This window comes from Mytilus californianus, unplaced genomic scaffold (genome assembly GCF_021869535.1).
Source record: "Mytilus californianus isolate M0D057914Y unplaced genomic scaffold, xbMytCali1.0.p SCAF_7, whole genome shotgun sequence".
In the NCBI taxonomy this organism is placed as follows: domain Eukaryota; kingdom Metazoa; phylum Mollusca; class Bivalvia; order Mytilida; family Mytilidae; genus Mytilus; species Mytilus californianus.
In genome coordinates, this window is record NW_026262723.1 from 70,697,073 (window position 1) to 70,712,426 (window position 15,354).

General features: G+C 31.0%; 1 protein-coding gene across 1 annotated transcript in view; it reads right to left on the reverse strand.

Annotated features, from left to right (window-relative positions):
* Positions 1 to 10,444, reverse strand: part of LOC127710119 (delphilin-like) — a 39,542-nt gene extending 29,098 nt beyond the window's left edge. The window contains exons 1-9 of the mRNA XM_052215863.1: positions 10,359 to 10,444; positions 8,595 to 8,728; positions 6,784 to 6,854; positions 5,191 to 5,339; positions 4,560 to 4,652; positions 3,053 to 3,215; positions 1,989 to 2,134; positions 1,552 to 1,662; positions 182 to 228 (exon numbers count right to left, since the gene is read on the reverse strand). Coding sequence (XP_052071823.1) covers positions 182 to 228; positions 1,552 to 1,662; positions 1,989 to 2,134; positions 3,053 to 3,215; positions 4,560 to 4,652; positions 5,191 to 5,339; positions 6,784 to 6,854; positions 8,595 to 8,728; positions 10,359 to 10,383 — 939 coding nt within the window. The 5' untranslated portion in view covers positions 10,384 to 10,444. The remainder of the gene's footprint in view (positions 1 to 181; positions 229 to 1,551; positions 1,663 to 1,988; positions 2,135 to 3,052; positions 3,216 to 4,559; positions 4,653 to 5,190; positions 5,340 to 6,783; positions 6,855 to 8,594; positions 8,729 to 10,358) is intronic.
* Positions 10,445 to 15,354: the final 4,910 nt, after the last annotated feature.

A 15,354-nucleotide genomic window follows, 5' to 3' on the forward strand; every position in this document is an offset into this window, starting at 1 on the left:
AGCTTTAACTTGTTCTTACTGAGAAAAACATGACAGAAAGACGTAACGGATAGACAGATGCATGGACAGACACAGAGGTAATCCTATTTAACCCTCACTTAGAGCAGGAGGATTAAAACACATGTACAAGGCAAATTCACATGGCCTTAATCTTATGACAAAATTACAAATCAAGTCATACCAAATTTTCATGGCTTCTTCTCCAATCATCTAATCTGTTTTGACTTCCTGAAATAAAAATACACTGAGTGAATAAGATGAGCACACTATTGTATGATACCTTGTCAGAAATTTTAACTTTTTTTTTTATCTAAACATGAGTGATGCCAGAACTGTATACCCTTCCTGAGCACCTTAGCTCACCCCTGGTTTTTGAATGTGTTTAATCTTTAGTTGTCTTTGAACTGTTGTAATTTCATTCCTTACCTTTTTTTGACATGGCGATCATGTGATGGACTGATTTGGTTTTCTTCAACTTAAAACTTTTTATTAACCACTTTGTAGCTTCTTACATGTTTAGAAATAATAAATGCATAAGCAATTTATTATTGGAAGTAGCAAATTGTGTTGATATATATCTTAAAATAAGAACCAAATTTTCATTATATAATGTAGTACAAAGATAACAAAAAAAATGCAATTAAAGAAGTTTGCATATTTAATCTTGTCCTCCAAGGCCAAAGCTGAAAATTGAGCTATTTTTAAAAACATTAATTACATGTAAAACATTTATGTTCTTTTTTCTAATTTGATTGATACAATAAAATTAAGTTAACTTGCCATCCTTGGAAATAATACTGTAAATTCAGAAATTATTGCAAAGTTTTTATTAATGCGAAAAATGCCACTGGGTGTGTATTGCAATAATAAGAATTTGTATTCTGATATCTTTTTGCAGATTGTCCTGAAATCACAATCAACTATCCACATATTTGTCCATTTTTGCAAAATTGCAATAATATTAAAATGAACACACAATAATCTCTGAATTTATAATCTTGGAATATTATGTGTGTTAACAAATAATTAGAGAATAAATTCCTCATGAATATAACAAATTATTAAGTTAAGGCATAAATTAATTGTTGTTTTTATAACTTCTGTTCTATTGTAAAGGTAAACTGCTTCGCCGAGCACAGCTGGATACGACCGCAGAGGTCCAACCCTGAACAGTTGGGGCAAAAATGGACACAATATTCAAGCTTGATACAGATCTGAATTTGGATTGTAATTAAATATTTGACACATTATAGGTTTCTGACACAGAATAAATGTAGTCAAAGAACTTGAAATTGGTTATATGATTTGAATTTATATTCAATTGAAGATTTCTTGCTTTTGCTTTTGTGCAATACACTGTGCTGTTGCACAATACTTAGTAAATCTGTTTTCAGACTATATACAAAGAATTAGCAAAATAAATTGTGACCCCCAAATTTTCTTTGGAAAATTGACAATTTCTTAAATCTTGAGGAAAAAATATTCTATAATCCATGAAAAATAAATGAATCCAAAGTACTAGAACATAACATAATTGAATAGTTTGCTTACTTAGTCTTAAACCATTAAGACCATCTTGAAGTAGGTTTTTTCTTGGCATTCTAGGACTTGGTTCTGTTGATGATAGGAAGTCTGTTATATGAACACTGGATTGATCTGAAGCTGGAATAAGAAAAATCAGAGTTATCTCCACTTGAAACTAAAATTTTACATACTTTCACTAAAATCAGATTTTGGGATTTTGTTTAATGTTTGAAAAATATATAATATCAATTTCATTACTTAATTTAAATTTTATCTACAGTTTTACCATACTATATTTAAAGTTGAATATGTCTTATGAAAACAATAATTTATGACCTTCCATGCTACTTTCTTAAGTTTATCACGAGACAGTTTTTAACCTTAACAATAGAGCAAAAAGATCAAAGAATCAAAAGTTCACATTTTTGTATTACTAATAACTGTTTTTATAGTTTTATCATTACCTTTAGAAGATGGAGTGAGATTTAATTTTTTTATGGTATATTCTTGATGAGCAGATGACAATAACTGAACTATATAATTCCATAAACTTTCTTTAGATGGTGTGTCTAATATCACATTCATATCTAATATCAGGTTGTCTATTTTCCTAAAAAGTATAAAAAGTATAATAAAAATTAAATAAATAGAGAATGTGCCCATGGGAAACAGATGATGCCCCCGCTTACATATAACGTTATAAAGGGACATATCTCAAGAACAGTAATAGTGACGCCACCAAAATTTGAACTTGATTTAAATTTTGTGGTAATAAGCATTGTATATAAGTTTCATAACATTTGGTTCAAGCAAACTTAAGTTAGAGAAGGGAAACGAAAAATTCAGCAATTCTTCCATTTGTGAAGGAGTAAAACTCTAGAATGGTAAAAGTGACGCCTACCAAATTCAAATTTGATCTGTGGTTTGTAATAATAAGCATTGTAATAAACATTTGGTTGAGTCAAATCAAAGTTGGAGAACAGAAACCAATTTTGGGACATACGTACGAAGGACGTAGATGGACAAGGGTAACAATTAATGCCCCCTCCCCTGTGGCAAGGGGCATAAAAAGTATTAAAGTATAAGGAAAGATTATGGAGAATTCAGTGTATCAATCTTATGTGTGTGCAGAATTTATTTCATGTGTGTGCAGAAGTTATCTTATGTGTGCGGAAGTTATCTTAGCAGGTGTGTGCAGGAGATATTTTACGAGTGTGCAAAAATTAACTAAAATATCAGCAAAAACCATGAAGAATTTAGTGGTACATAATGTTACATAAAATGGAATGGTTGAAAATTTAGAAATTAGTGCAGTGAGTATCCTATCTTTAAAAAGTTGTAATAATATTTTACAACAATCTGCTATGTAAAAAACTTTGTACATACTTATCAATGAGACAGAAACCCAAACTAAACAAGAAAAAAAATTAGACATCAAGGTCAAGATACTGTTTTCAATGGAGAAGTACAGAACATTAACAGTACAAGTAAACAAAGAAACTGAAATAAAACTTTTTAATATATCAACCTGTTTTTAGAGTATATCTGTAAAGCTTTCTTCAGCTGCATTCTTTCTCTCGATGTTAACAAAAACTCCATTTGTTTTTTAAAAGATGAAAAATGAGGTCCATTTGTTGGTGTTGATGGTGATGAGAAATCTGTGTCATGGTTTACTAGTGTACTGCTACTGGCTATAAAAATAACAGACAATAAATTAAAAGTGAAATGCTAAAACTTATTTGTTTAGAAATGTGAATGTATTATAAGAAATTGGCACATATAATTTCTGGGATTGAAAGGTTTAGCAGGAAGATCTAAGAGATTCCAAGAAGATTTCTGTGTCAAAATTCAACCAAAGGCTCAAAAGACCCTGTTACACTCAATTAGCTTTTGGCCATGTTTGCTTATTTGAAGATCATGTAATGCTGATCATTTTTGCTATTTAAAGTTTCTATATATTTATTATGGAAGATGATAGGCAAAAATACCCCAAAAAATTGGTAAATATCGTCATTAAAGGGCCATTCCTTCAATTAGGAGTTGACTGACCATTTCAGCAATTTGAATTATTTGTATATCCTTCAGACATTATCTCTTAATGTGTAACAAACTTTAACTGCAGACTCTATCTATTTGTTAAAAGTAAAAAAAAGTCCATTTATCAGTTAAATACGGAAAATGAAAATAAATATTTTACAAATTTGGCTCTGAATACTGTATTTTGGTCATAAACAAGCTTCTGTCTAAATTTCTTAAAATTCCTTGAAGGTTTGAACAATTTATCAATGCCTGAAAAACTTTAACCTCAGACTAAATCTGAATGTAATCTGTAAAAGAAAATAAGTCCATTTATCAGTAAAATACGAAAAAATGAAAATAAATATTTTCAAAATTCTGCTCTGGATACAGTATTTTGGTCATTAACAATGCAAGCTTATGTCCAAATTTCATAAAATTTCATGAAGGTTTGACAAAGTTATTGATGTCTTAAAAAACTGTTACCACAGACTGAACCTAAATGTTGACACCACAGATGCCAAAGACATAATCTAGGATCGCTATGTATTGCTTTCCCAACATAAATGTAGCAGGCTCGACAAAAAAAGTTCTCTGATATATCAATATCTTTGAAAACAGAGTGTAAGGTAAAAAGATATACAGGACTTAAAAGTTTTCACAGAATTTAAATTTATGACTCCAAAAATATTGCATATAATATTTTGTCTAATTTCAACCACTTTTTAAAAAGTTATATGATTAGAAATTTAAGTACATATATTTTCATTCAAAACACCAGTATAATACTAATACATTAAAACAGTCATGAAATGTTTGAGTGATGCATTATGTGACACATTAGGTCCTCTTGTGCTTAAAATCCCCCAATGGAGATTTTGAGAAGATGGCCGGTATGTAGCCCAAGAGGTCAAGATAGAAATCTTCAATCTGCCATTTTGTAAGTTTTTTAGGTTGAGTGATTGTTGTTTAATAAATGTTGAGTGGGAAAAATTTCATGATAAAGTTTTAAGTTATACCTTTAGATGACCATGTACTATGTCGTAAGTCAAAACTGGAATTGGAATTTTTATCATGATTCTTCCTTCCGTTTGTACCTCTACGTTTCAATTCTGTAAAACAAAAAAATACACACAAAAATTGAAGAGCCATTATCAAAATGTCAAATGCTATGAAATATTATAATCAATATACATAGAGAATAGCTAAAAGTATGAACAGTACTGCAAAATTAAGAACTTGCCAGATCTTCTCTTTTTGCCATAAGTTGTGAACATTTCAGAAATGAAAGTCTGTAGTATGTATCAGGCATTTACAACAGAGCAACATTGTCTTATTTTTTAATTTTATAGTACAAAAGGGTTTAATGTACAAGTAAATGATACTTCATTGCAAATATGCCAGTTTTAAGTTGTTTTTCTCTGCTGGATTATTCACATTTTGCATTCTTGAGGCCTTTCACAGCTGACTATATTGTATGGATTTTTTGCACTCATTGTTGAAAGCTGTCAAGATGACCTGTAGTTGTCCCTTGGTCTTTAGTGGTTAGTTGTCTCATTTGGAATCATATCACATCTTCTTATTCTCTAATGGTAAATAAACAGTGTAGACAGACATGCTTTTATTGTTGCTCTTCATCTGGTAAGTTACCTTGTATAATACTCCTAGGTAGACCTCCTTTGCTGACACAATAATCCATGTGTTCAGTTGGTAGTATAGGTAATATATATCTCCATAAAGTCTTCTTAGAATGTGTGTCTAAAATCTGGGTTAATCTCTTGTGAAGGTCAACAACATTCCTAAAATGAAATGAAAATTTATAAGTTTTTATTTGAACTGAACCCCTATTAAGACAGATTGTTGAAGTTTCAATATAAGTGTAAGAGTATAAATAAAAGATGCAATTATAGATGATGAATTTAAGATCGCATGCAAGTATAATTAATTACTCACATGACAAAATGAACATCCTTTTCCAAATGATTTTTTATAGTTTGTTTTTACTTTGTGCTTTTAAGACAGACTGAAGGGTTGAGTGTTCACACATATTTAGCCCAAACACTTTATTTACATATATGTGCCCATCCATGTCAGGATCCATCTAATTTAGTGTTTATTGTTGGTTGCTTTCTGCCTTATTTGTTTTTTTTTTGCATAAATCAGGCTGTAAGTTTTCTCTTTTGAATTGTTTCACATTTTGTTAGTGATACATAGATTTTTTCTTGCATAGAAATCTAAACTGTCACTATATTTTGACATCTTTTATACTAGGGCTTCCAAAAACAATATGAGCCAGCTGGACATTTTTGATCTTATCCTGATTTTAATCCCTTAAGACTAAGAAACAAAAGGCATTTATGGTAATCAGTTGGGCATATAAACAATGATTGACAAAAATAATAGATTAAAAAACTTCAATTTTTTTTCTGAATATATTAAAATGGCAAATCAACCTTATATGTCTGGTTCAGGCTCAACACAACAAGTCAAAAATATAATTTACCGGTCAAGTCCGGACAATACAACCATTTTGGAAGCTCTGTTTTAGACATATACCCACTCTTATAAACTGATATATATTTAGTTCTTTAAAAGATTGTTACTCAGTATTCAATGACCAGCTTAATGAAGCCATTTCAATTGATATTTTATAGTGTGTCTTTCTATGTTGTGATGTTACACTATTGTTTCAGATAAGGGTGAAGGTTTGGTACCATTAAAACGTTTAAACCCGCTGCAATTGTTTGCACCTGTCCCAAGTCAGGAATCTGATGTTCAGAAGTTGTCATTTGTTGATGTGGTTCATAAGTGTTTCTCGTTTTTTATACAGATTAGACCGTTGGTTTTCCTGTTTGAATGGTTTTACACTAGTAGTTTTTGGGGCCCTTTATAGCTTGCTGTACGGTGTGAGACAAGGCTCTGTGTTGAAGACCGTACTTTGACCTATAATGGTTTACTTTTATAAATTTTGACTTGGATGGAGAAGTGCCTCATTGGCACTCATACCACATCTTCTTATATCTATTTAAGAAAATCCATGACATGCCTATTGTTGGTAGATGAAAGTCCTTATCCACATTTGAATTTATGTTGCATTTAAAAATTGAGTGAGGTCACACAGGTACAAGTAGAACAAGGCATATTCACAAAAAAAACTAATTAATAAAAGTATGAAAATAGACAAATGATAATATTATTCTCAAATTAAATTGGATAAAAATGTAAAATCTATGATATACAAACTTTCTACTGTCATATTCCAACATAGCTTTCTTCAGCTGAGATCTTTCTTTTGAGGTCAGTAAGTAATAGGCCTGAAAGAGAAGATACCATAGATTGATTTGATGAAAAAAAATTTGTATGGGTTCTGCGAAACCCAGTGTCTCGCCTACTTTTGCTGTTAGTCGCAGGCTCAACAAAAATGGGGAAAAAATTGTTAAAAATTTTCCTCTAGATACTATCTTTTGATTGTAAGAAGCTTCTATCCATGTTTGGTAAAAATCCAGGATGGTTTATGAATCTAATAAATGTTTTAAAAACTTTAACTGCAGACTGTATGTAATGTTAACTGGAAGAAAAACTAAGTTGATTTATAAGTAATATACGGAAAAACAGGTAATAAATTTTTACAAAATTCCTTCTAGATACTAGCTTTTGATCATAAACAAGCTTCTGTCCAAGTTTGGTACAAATCCAGGATAGCTTAAGAAAGTTATTAAAATTTTAAAAACTTTAATCACAGAGTGAATGTAATGTTAACTGGCAGAAAAACTAAGTCCATTTGTAAGTAAAATACGGATAAACAGGATTTTTTTTACCAAATTAACTTCTGGATACTATCTTATGATCATAAACAAGCTTCTGTCCAAGTTTGGGAGAAATCCAGGATAGTTAAAGAAAGTTATTAAAATTTTAAAAAACTTTAACCACAGAGTGAATGTAATGTTAACTGGCTGAAAAACTAAGTCCATTTATAAGTAAAATACGGATAAACAGGATTTTTTTTTTTACAAAATTTACTTCTGGATACTATCTTATGATCATAAACAAGCTTCTGTCCAAGTTTGGAAGAAAACCAGAGTAGTTTAAGAAAGTTATTAAAATTTCAAAAACTTTAACCACAGAGTGAATATTTGTGGACGCCACCGCCGCCGACGGAATGTAGGATCGCTATGTCTGACTTGCTTTTGCAACAAAAGTCACAGGTTCAACAAAAACCAACATTTATAAATAAGTTCTAAGAAATGCGGGAAAAAAAACCCACATTTAATACTCCTGTCCATTCTGTGAAAATACTTAAAAGTTTATATGGACAGTTATTCAAAGATATGAATAAAGAAATGATGAAATTAACATTAATTGACAATCCTGTCCCTTCAATGAAAATATTTAAAAGTTTATATAGTCAATTATTTAGAAATATGAATATGAAGGTACATGATTAATATTGATTGCTTTTTATGTTTGCTGTTAACTTTCTATCTTTAAGAAATTTACCCACAATCTGAACACTCCTTTTATACATATTCATAATATATATATAAGTTCCGTCTATAAACTCAAATAGAGGCTAAGGTCGGTAAGTGGAACAAAAGGGACGCCGAAAAGACTAGTAAAGGGCACGACAAGCACTGTTGTGTGCCATTGTGCAATGGCAACGGTCAGCGACATCTAGAATTGTCGTTCCACAATTTCCCAAACTGACCAAAGAAGGAACCTGTGGATCCAAGCAATAAGATCCAGGGCCCATGTTTAACGTAATCATTTCCCCATTCGGTGAACAATTTGCATGGTGATGTACATAAATCACGATTTAGTTTAGTTAAAGGATAATGATTGTATCTACTAAATTCACCACTGTACATTTTAATTCAGTTAATAATATTATGGTGATTGGAGAATACCAGAAGTTGTTTTATACATATTTAGTGCTACATAAGATTGTTACCAAATATTATCAATATATTCCCTGTCTAAGTTTATTGGGGGAGAGAAAAAAAATGGGAAACTTTAATCATTTTGAGAATATCTAATGAAATACAATGTAAACTTACACTTTGTTTAAATGTTTTGCCATCTTTCTGTACCTCTGTAGATTGCCAGTCTGAAGAGGCATGACTTGTTGTTGTAGATGCTAAAGACAAGGTGGATGGTGTTCGTGTATGCATACTACCATTCAATCTGACACCTAAAATGTATACAAATGAAGATTTGGTTATTATATGATTGCCAATGAGACAACTCTCCACAAGAAACCAAATGACACAGAAATTAACAACTATAGGTCACCGTACGCTCTTCAACAACGAGTAAACCCATACTGCATAGTCAGCTATAAATGGCCCCGAAAAGACAAGTGTAAAACAATTCAAATGAGAAAACTAACATCCTGATTCATGTTTAAAATTATGAACGAAAATCAAATATGATATACAGCAACAAACGACAACCACTGAATTACAGGCTCCTGATTTGGAACAAGCTTTGACCTATAATGGTTTACTTTTATAAATTTTGACTTGGATGGAGAGTTGTCTCATTGGCACTCATACCACATCTTCTTATATCTACATACAGAATGTATTATGTTAATATACATCATAATCTTACCTGTTTATTATATACAAAGTATGCAGATCATTAACCCATAAGGCAAAATCATTAATTAAACATGTTCCTTAAATTTACTGCAATGATTAAATTGTTTTAGTTTTAACTTGCACATTTTTGCAAGTTCATTTTTTCAAAATACACGTATAACATAAAATTAAGAAAAATTCATTGCACATAAATTTTATATTTATGGTAGAGAAAAGTCTGAAAAGGAATTATTTGAATCTGGAATAATTTTGAATTCTGGAAAATTGATAAGAAAAGTATGATGAAAAGTAACCCAACTAAATAGGGTTAGCCATGCGTGCATGGCTAAGGTTAATTCTACTTTCACTGATATTTCAGTATGAACTAACTAATTCCCCTTAGCCATGTGCGCATGGCTAACCCTATTTAGTTGGGTTAGTTTTCATCATACATTTCTCATCAATTTTCCAGAATTCAAAATTATTCCAGATTCAAATAATTCCTTGTTTGAACAAGAAAAACACAAAAAATAAAACCTTGTGAACGGGTCTGACTTTGATGTTTTGGCTGCCTTATATAATTTAAATAGGGAAAACCAAGGACCATTAGACCAATTCTAATCCAACTTGGTTAAGTTTCAAAAAAGATATCAAAATGTCCCTTTTAATCAGGGCTCATGCATCTAGCTAGGATAATAAGCTGGAATGTTGGATACAATTCTGAAATCCCAATTTTATTTTAACTTTGTTCCAATTTGCAAAATTGTTGTAGGGAGTTGATACAAATGTGAAAAGTTTAAAGTCAGACCATAGAAATAAAAAACAAAACAATAGAACATATGTCAAGTGCTAGCAAAAGAATGGACTCATACTATATTTTGATAAAAAATGAAAACAACACGTTATAAATTTAATACGTCAGAAGCGCTTTTCTGGATTTACCTTCATCAGAAACGCTCAAAGCCGAATATTTGAAAGCCAACTTGATCATGAGCTACAGGGTAGTAATAGGGTACCCTACAAGACAAATGAAGGCAAAATATTTAAAATAACATTAATGATAAACATTTTACTTCATTTGATACTAACGGTAGCCACAGAATGAGATTAGATGAATGATGATAAAAAATGATGGCTTATTTGACGCTAACAGTAGCAAAATAGGGACATTTGACGCTTGACGATAAAGGGCATTCTTACTCTCATATAAGAAGGAGAGATGAAAATTATATAACTTACTTCCAGTATCATTGCCTGTCCTCATAACTTCTACTTGTGGAGCAGAATCACTATTCTGTAATAACTGTACTAAATGGGCATGGCTATAGTTTCTGTTAAAAAAAGAAATTAGACTTATTACTGTAAAACACTATAGGTATAATTCTGATGAATATATGTCATTTAAAGAAAGCTATATTGAACTTTCAATGGCTGTCATATAAAATGATTTTAATCCTACCATTTTTCATTAAACAAGAGTGCACATGCTGAAATGTCTCACCGCTGTACTGACCATGATTAATTTAATGTTGAAAGACTTAACAATAAAGCTTTTACTGCAAGTATCACATAAGCTTAACATTATCAATGATCGATGACAATAATGTTAAGGTCAGAGAAACCCTGGCAGACATACATGTACACTTTAAAATGAATCCATACACCAAATATAAGGTGACCTTTTGCTTACAGTATCAAAAACAACAAACAACACTGTGAAACCTTAACATTGACCAATGGACCCTGAAAATGAGGTTAAAGTCAGATGATGCATGACAGACATACATATGAAGGCTTCAATCATTGAATACACCAAACATACTGAGTTGACCTATTACTTATAGTATCTGAGAAGAAAAACAAACAAAAGAAACTAAACATTGACCAATGAACCATGAAAATGAGGTTATTTAAAAGGAGAAATGGCAATAGCCAGACAGCTGGCATGAACACATTACAATCATTCCAAACACCAAATATAGTAAACCTATTGCTTATCGTAATTGAAAAACAGACCAAAACACAAAAATTCAATATTGACCAATGTACCATGAAAATGAGGTCAAGGTCAAAAGAAACCTGCCAGACTGACATGTATCCATTACAATCATTCCATACACCACAAATAGTTTACCTACTGCTTATAGTATCTGAGAAACAGATCATGTAACTTTAACCTTGATCCCTGATCCAAGATTAATGAGGTCGAGGTCAGGTGAAACCTGTCTGACGGATATGAAGATGTTGCAAGGAACTTATATACCAAATACAATTAACATTACAATAAAAGAAGAATGTGTTTGAGGACACGAATGCCCCCTCTCAAGCTTTGCAATTTTCCAAGTTAAAAAGGGGCATAACTCTAGAACTGTAAATGACTCACTGCAAAAATTTGAACTCTGTCTGAGACTATTGGTTATTAGCATTGTGTATGAGTTTCATAAAATTTGGATGAGTAAAACTTAAGTTAGAGTGTGCAGAAATGTAATTGGATGGACAGAAGGATGTACGGATGTACGGAAGGACAGACGGAAGGATGGACGGTTAAGGACAACACTTAATGCCCTATTTGCCTATATATTGCAGGGGCATAAAAAAAGTTATAAATTTTTTTCGAGTGGTTGCTGAACAACATGAAAATGAGATGTAGGACCATGGACATATGACAGACAGAAACTTCGTACATATGGTATCTGCATACAAGGTATGAAGCATCCAGGTCTTTTACCTTATGATATATAAAACTTTATACAAATAGCTTACATCGCTGCCAGATAGTAATCCCTATGTCCTGCATTCAGCAACTTTTTGTTGCAGGTGAGACAAAAAGCATTCAAATGCAATGTTTATGTAATAAATTCTTTCATTGGCTAAAATTGCAGTTCAAGAAGAAGAAATATTGCATTATTGATTTCAAAATGTTGTCGTTTCACAATTTTTTGTCAATGTGATGGCTTCAACAGCTTTTTGAATGACAGTTATTTGGTCATCATGAAATTTTCTAAGATGATGTGATATCTAATAATTTAAAGTGTGTTTTTTCTGTTGTTGTTTATTACCATATCAAAGAAAATATCTGGTATTTACATCTCACTTAAATCCTTTGCAATTTCTATCTACTTCTTAACACATTTACACCAAACATCTGCTGTTAACCAAGTGCTGACATAAAAGTGCTCCGCTATAATTCATGTAGGTGTCAGAAGAGAGGAAACAAATATCTTTACTTCATTTTATAGCAGAGATCTAATACATACCATTCTGCAGCAAAATAATTAATAATTTAATTATCACTTACTATTAATTATTTTCGTAAGTAATACTTAGTTCAAATTTACTGTTAAAATTCTATGTCAATCTGTTACCTCATGTGAACAGAAAATTATTTCAGGCACCATTTTAAAAATCAATTTTGTGCAATGAGTTTCATTTACATTTAGTGTTAAGGTCAAGGTATGATAAATCGCAATATCACAGATTTTGGTAAAAAATTTTATACAACTTTAGCCTGTTGGAACTTTAACTAAAATTGGGGAAGACAAGAATGTGTCCATAGTACACGGATGCCCCACTTGCACCATCATTTTCAATGTTAAGTGGACCGTGAAATTGGGTTCAAAACTCTAATTTGGCATTAAAATTAGAAAGATCATATCATAGGGAACATGTGTACTAAGTTTCAAGTTGATTGGACTTCTACTTCATCAAAAACCACCTTGACCAAAAACTTTAACCTGAAACAGGACAGATGGACGACGAACGAACAAACGGACGCACAGACTGAATAACATCATGCCCCTCTACTATAGTAGGTGGGGCATAACAAATACATGTATGATTTAACACTTTTATTTTTAGTAGTATTATTGAATAAATTCTTTCAAAATGGTCTTGATCTCATGTACGTTTGTATAATTCACACATAAGATTGGCCAAACATGTTTTTAAATTTGTCTCAAAAATGTTAAATCTCCAATTACCACGCATAGATTTTTCTTAAAATATGATATGTTTTTGTACCATAAATTTCCATAATTATGTTGCAAATAATAATTCTCTTAATTGATTAGGATTGTCACTTATCCTGTTGAAAAAAGGTGGTTCTGTCAAGTCCTGACCAATAAAAAATGGCCACCATGAATTAGCCAAGAGTGCTGAAAGTGGCGTTCAACACCATCAATCAACTTTATTCATATCTGTACTACAATGTACTTATCATTATAGATAATATGTATTGGCAGCATTTAAAACTTAAAATATTTACAATAATCCTATACATGTAATTTGGTTATATTGTTCTTTAAACCTTTTTTCTATTTTTCACAAAATTTTTATTTTTTATTTTCAAAGTACTGTGGATTCATTATTATTCGTTGGATACCAATTTTTGTGGATTTCGTGGGTACAGGTGAACGACGAAATTAAATGTTCAACGAATAAGAAATTTTCTATAGGCTTGTATACAGACTTCGGAAAAAACCACGAAATTAAATATCCACGAACATGTAAGTTTTCCTTAATCCACGAAAATTGGTACCCATGAAAATAAATGAATCCATATTAACCTTTTTTACCGCTGTCATACCACTTCTTATTCACAGTAAATGTTAACGAAGTCTAAAAAGTGACATATAACATCAGTTGTACAACAGTTGCTTTGATAAAAGTGTTGCATTAATGAAGATTTGTAACTCATTTTCCTTTTGAAAAACTCATTAAGTTTGAAAATGTTATTCTATGTTGTTAAGAAAATCAGTAGTTTTTAATTACGGGTGGTAAATTAATCAACATGAAGTTATCCAACGAACCAAAAGTACACATCCATCATTTGTCATAAAAACTGATTTCTGTATGTTTTTAAAATCATTTATCATCGCAAATAATCATCATCTTATTGTTAAAAAACTTTAAAATTATGGTTACAAAATACTTTTTCTTGATTTTGTTTACTAGCTATAGTTCAATCATCAGTTTCTTTATATTGTTTACAATTTCTGTCTAAAACAGTTGGTAAATCAATTCAGTTTTTCATATTACACAATACCAATCAAGTAGTTTATTGAGTAAAATAATCTATGTAACTTTTACCTCTGCACCTTGTATTTTATAAATTCGCCTCTAATTTTATTACTACAGACATGATAGAAAGTTGAATGATTTTGCATTGCTGATGTAATTTCTTGTAATGAAGGTATTCAAAAACACTTTAAGATCCAGTAAAATGCATGTTAATTTTGTTATTACTTTCTGAGGAGTTTTTCAGCCATTTAAAGAATTTGATCAAAGAATAAAACAAAGAAAAATAGGAAAAGATAAATCACTTTAATTGAGCAATATAAATGAAATCAGAATGGAACGCTATGCAAATATAGTTTTGCATAAATGAATAACAATTACACAGCCTTGATGGAGTTTAAAAATGTCAAACCAAATTAAATTTGCATTACAAAACCTAGCTTTGTGCATCAAAATCAATTTCTTTAATCTTGTTTCCTTTTGAAGTATTTGTGCTTTTGAATATATTTCTAAATATTTCCTATAAGATCCAATGTAATTTTAAGCACCAAACTGGCTGTCATGGTTTGTTGATCCCCACCAAAGTCACAGCTGTTATATAATAAACTTTTGACACAGAGATATGTCTTGTCGGCATAAAATTAAGAAAAGGCAATCTGATGGACAGCAACATTGCTTATTAATTCAGTTGCTGGACCATGATCTAGTCACGGCATGCCCTGAAAATGGTCGACAGACTGAGACATAAAGACAGTAACGTAACTTAATAGAAAATACTGTTGTTTATTGTAAGTAGTTCCTATCAATCTAACTTAAGCAGAAAACTTAACATTAAAATTGCTAATTAATTCAAAGTCACTAGACCATGTCCTAGAAGGCAGGGCCTCAAAATAGTTGTCAAACTGATATGTACTGATAGTTATGCAACTTTTTACAAAATATCACTGATCTATCACAAGTAGTTCTTATCAAACTTATGTAAAAACCAAACCATGAACCAATTTATCAATAATTCTTTTCATCAATTTTCAACACCTTACATTAGGGCTATATTTGTTCATTTTGTCATGTCAACACATATGTAACCAAATCAAAATCAGTCAACTGCAAAACATTTCAGTTTTGTTTGTTTTCATTTAATTCAGCACTTTATCAATTGACACCAAGAGAAAGCACCCTGTCAGTTCATTAATACTACAGTCTGGCTCATTTATGATTA